Source organism: Miscanthus floridulus, unplaced genomic scaffold (genome assembly GCF_019320115.1).
Source record: "Miscanthus floridulus cultivar M001 unplaced genomic scaffold, ASM1932011v1 os_2266, whole genome shotgun sequence".
NCBI classification, from domain to species: Eukaryota; Viridiplantae; Streptophyta; class Magnoliopsida; order Poales; family Poaceae; genus Miscanthus; species Miscanthus floridulus.
In genome coordinates, this window is record NW_027098194.1 from 7,064 (window position 1) to 11,073 (window position 4,010).

The window sequence follows — 4,010 nt, forward strand, 5'->3', positions numbered from 1 at the left end:
TTATGAGCCAATGTGCATGATTATATATGGTTTTGATGATTTTAGTGACAACACAGTTACAAGGACTAATATGTGTTCACGTATTTTCTAAGGTTATAGGGATGCACAAGTAATAATAAAAAAATAAAGGGAGATATTAAAGTCGGGATAAAGATTGAGTTGGATTTGTCTCATGACTTTATAATAGGTCAAATGGTATAATATCAATTCAAATTGTAGATATTTTCATAAACTTTTCAACAAATTCGGGATCATCAAAATCGAAGTTCATAACAAAAACATATGACTAGAATAATGAAGCATCAACACATGCGCAGCTTACTGATGTTCATCGGATAATCCAGGGACTTCAACAGATTTGATGCGGTATTTATGCAGAATCTTATAGACCACCTGCCTCTTTTCAGCCCTCTAGAGCGTTCTTAGAGCATGGAGCTGTGCGTGCGATCATCTGTATTGCCTTTGTCCATTTTGAAATTTGATAGATTTCTAATAACTGACCGAATGCGTGGCACGGGCCACAGCGCCGCAGCTCGTAGCTGGGCGTGGGCGATCACTATCAGACTTTGTTCTGTGTCCCTTTCTTTCCAGTGACCAGTGCAGTCTGTAGTCTGCACACGGCGCACCTGGACGCATACGGCGTCGGCGTGTGCGTGTGGAGGACAACGACGTCAGGGTCGTCTCCCTGACTCCCTCGCCTGTTTGGTTCGTTTGGGAGCGAGCGGGCGTCCTGGACGGGGTGACTCTGAGCGGTGGCGATGCCTTGTCCTCGTGGCTTTCGCTTTTTTTTTGGCCTCTTGCGTGTAGGTCTGTAGGCAGTAGTTGCCAGGTTGGTGTCCTGTTATGTTGGCAGCAAGTGCAATGAGCATCAGCCATCATACTGGTACTTCCAAAAGCGCGAAAGATTTGCGAATTTTGAAGGAGAAAGCAAACCATATCTCAAAGACAAAGCGCAGTGGTCAGTGCACCATTTGAGCATCCAATTCGTGAGCTTTGGCGTGTGTATTTTATCGGGGGACTCTGTCGCTCCGCTGCAGCGGAGGGAGCTGTAGCTAGAGGTTTAGTTCGAGCAGCACCAAATGGCGAGCAAGGTGGTGGACCTCCGGTCGGACACGGTCACCAAGCCCTCCGAGGCCATGCGGGCCGCCATGGCCGCCGCCGACGTCGACGACGACGTCCTGGGCGCCGACCCGACCGCGCAGCGCTTCGAGGCGGAGATGGCCGCGATCATGGGCAAGGAGGCCGCGCTCTTCGTGCCGTCGGGCACCATGGGCAACCTCATCTCCGTCCTCGTGCACTGCGACGTCAGGGGCAGCGAGGCCATCCTCGGCGACAACTCGCACATCCACGTCTACGAGAACGGGGGCATCTCCACCATCGGCGGCGTGCACCCCAGGACCGTGCCCAACAACCCCGACGGCACCATGGATATTGACAAGATCGTTGCCGCCATCAGGCATCCTGATCTTCATTACCCGACGACCAGGCTGATCTGCTTGGAGAATACACATGGGAAGTGAGTTGCACAGATACCTGTTCCCAATCTTGTTCCTATTTCGATGTTTCTTCCCCATCTCTCTCACACCCGAGGTTTTCTCTACCTTCTTCTTCACCCTCCTCTCTAACCGCTGTGAGATCCGCCTTTCTCTCGTTGGAGTCGAGAGGATGGGAACAGAGAAGAGAAAAAAAAACTTGAGATACTCCCGAGTACAATATATAACCTTTTCTCATCTTATTAATTCGTATGTTTCTAACTGTTTCTGCAGTTCTGGTGGAAAATGTTTATCTGTAGAATACACTGACATGGTTGGTGAAATTGCCAAGAGCCATGGCTTGAAGCTTCATATTGATGGAGCTCGCATCTTTAACGCGTCTGTGGTGAGTAGTGTTGTATATGCATGTGATGTACTGTAGTTTTATATCTGCTTCTGAAACTATCTGCAGCAGAGTTAGGAAAATGACCAGTTAGGATGTATGTTTCATTGTTCTGTCTTCGGAGATGAAAATTTTAGAGGGTTGACATCTGAATGATGAACCATATATATCTAAGCATGGAGCATAATAGCAGCCTTTCTCACTTAGAAATTTTAACATGTGTGCAGAACGTCCTAGCCTCTTATCAAGTATTAACACATCGTGTTCATTGTGCCAGGCACTTGGGGTTCCTGTAGATAGACTTGTCAATGCTGCTGATTCAGTTTCGGTATGTTTCAATTTGCTGGTTACTGTGTTCGATCTACAACCTGCATATGTTTGGCTGTAGTTAACATATGACTTTGTCGATTTATTTTCTCCGGAATTAGGTATGCCTATCAAAAGGATTAGGTGCACCCGTGGGATCAGTTATTGTTGGTTCGAAGGCCTTCATTGACAAGGTCAGATCAATCAATTTCTAAGTTTAAACAGCAGAGATGCAACTTTATTGAAAAAATATAACTGCAGAGATCAAGCAATAACAGTAATCTGAACAAAACTTCAGGCCAAAATTCTCCGAAAGACCCTAGGTGGTGGAATGAGACAGGTGGGAGTTCTTTGTGCTGCTGCTCATGTTGCCGTTCGTGAAACTGTGGGAAAGCTCGCGGATGACCACAGAAAGGCTAAAGTTTTGGCAGGTTCCGTAGTTTAATTTTGGAATCAAAACTTTAATTTCATTTTGACAACCACAACTCACAATTTCTGAAAATCCACTTGCTTTCTCTCAAAAATCTAAATCACAATGACCACTATTACGCTCGTGTTAAAAAAAGGAACATGGTCCTTGTCAACATAAACATTAGTTCTGTTTGTGGAGTTTTAATATTGAAGTTTGTATGTCTTGGTTTATTTTCTTAGAGGGACTGAAGAAAATTGAACAGCTTACAGTGGATTCAGCTTCGGTCGAGACAAATATGGTTAGCCTGCCTGCTATACATCCTCTTACTGATTTTCACTGTTAACTGGAATAAGGGTCTTATATGCACATATCAATTCTTTGTAAGGTATTCTTTGATACCATGGATCCAAGAATATCACCTGACAAACTGTGTGCAGTCTTGGAACAACACAATGTGCTTGCAATGCCAGCTAGTTCAAAAAGGTGAAGTTCTATTCTCTTACTGAGTAATTTTGAATTTAACATGTTGACTCTTCTAGTTGATCCTTTATTCCTAACATTGTTTTGGCTGTCTTTGCAACATTGTATTCAGTTTTCAGTAACAAGCTAGACTGCATAGTACAAGAACTGCTACCCCTAGTCTGACTGAAACTCTATGTTGAACTCTGTGTCATACAGTATTAGGTTTGTCATCCATTACCAAATTTCAGACAGTGATGTTCAGTATGCATTGACATGTGTTGAGGTACGCAAAAGCATGGACCACTTTCCATCTTTTCACTGTTAGCGTTTAATTTCTGTGACAATACGGTTTCATTGTTTCAGAAAGCCGTTGAAGAACTACTGAAAGGCGGTACTGAATTCGAGCATCTGACAAACGGAACTACCAAAAACTCATATGGGCACTAGATCACTTCGGTTCTGCCGACCTGATGCATCGACGCTTGGTGCCCAGCTTGTTTGTGACCAACGCTACCTAGATAGCTGTAGTCACGCCTTTCCCGAATAATTGTCGCTGTTCATCAGTCTTTGCTTGGATTTGCTTAGCTCTTCAAAGAACAGCTTGTAGTAGCAGAGTACTAGCAGGTACTCTTTTGCATGAGCGGTGGTAGATGACACAAACACCTGTTGGTGCCTCCAGGCTCTAGTGCAGCAGCAGGTACCTGCAGTGTACCAGCAGATGCGTTGTGCTGAGAGATTCTCCCCTTGTTTCTGTAGCTCCTTCAGTTGTCCATGCACAAGCTGGCGCGACACCACGTACGTACGCCACTTGTGTCGTTTATATGCTGCACACCGCTGTGCCCAACAGTACTGGCAGTACAGGCGCTCCTATCGACCTGCCCTGAGACTGAGAGGAGCGTAACCCAGAGCCAACACAGACCCTTGCATTGGTCACATGTCCCGCGCGCGCGGCCGC

At 45.6% G+C, this 4,010-nt stretch overlaps 1 protein-coding gene across 1 annotated transcript; it reads left to right on the plus strand.

Annotated features, from left to right (window-relative positions):
- Positions 1-833: 833 nt before the first annotated feature.
- On the plus strand, positions 834-3,810 carry LOC136534762 (probable low-specificity L-threonine aldolase 2). The gene is made up of 9 exons (XM_066527135.1): positions 834-1,516; positions 1,767-1,878; positions 2,153-2,203; positions 2,304-2,375; positions 2,480-2,612; positions 2,833-2,891; positions 2,979-3,076; positions 3,272-3,338; positions 3,419-3,810. The coding sequence occupies exons 1-9, from the start codon at positions 1,080-1,082 to the stop codon at positions 3,500-3,502; spliced, it is 1,113 nt and encodes a 370-aa protein (XP_066383232.1). The 5' UTR covers positions 834-1,079; the 3' UTR covers positions 3,503-3,810.
- The last annotated feature ends 200 nt before the right edge of the window (positions 3,811-4,010 follow it).

Coding starts and splice junctions, on each gene's coding strand:
- LOC136534762 (XM_066527135.1), top strand. CDS start 1,080: ATGGCGAGCAAGGTGGTGGACCTCCGGTCGGACACGGTCACCAAGCCC. Junction 1,879..2,152: donor GCATCTTTAACGCGTCTGTG/GTGAGTAGTGTT, acceptor TCATTGTGCCAG/GCACTTGGGGTTCCTGTAGA. Junction 2,376..2,479: donor CGAAGGCCTTCATTGACAAG/GTCAGATCAATC, acceptor ACAAAACTTCAG/GCCAAAATTCTCCGAAAGAC.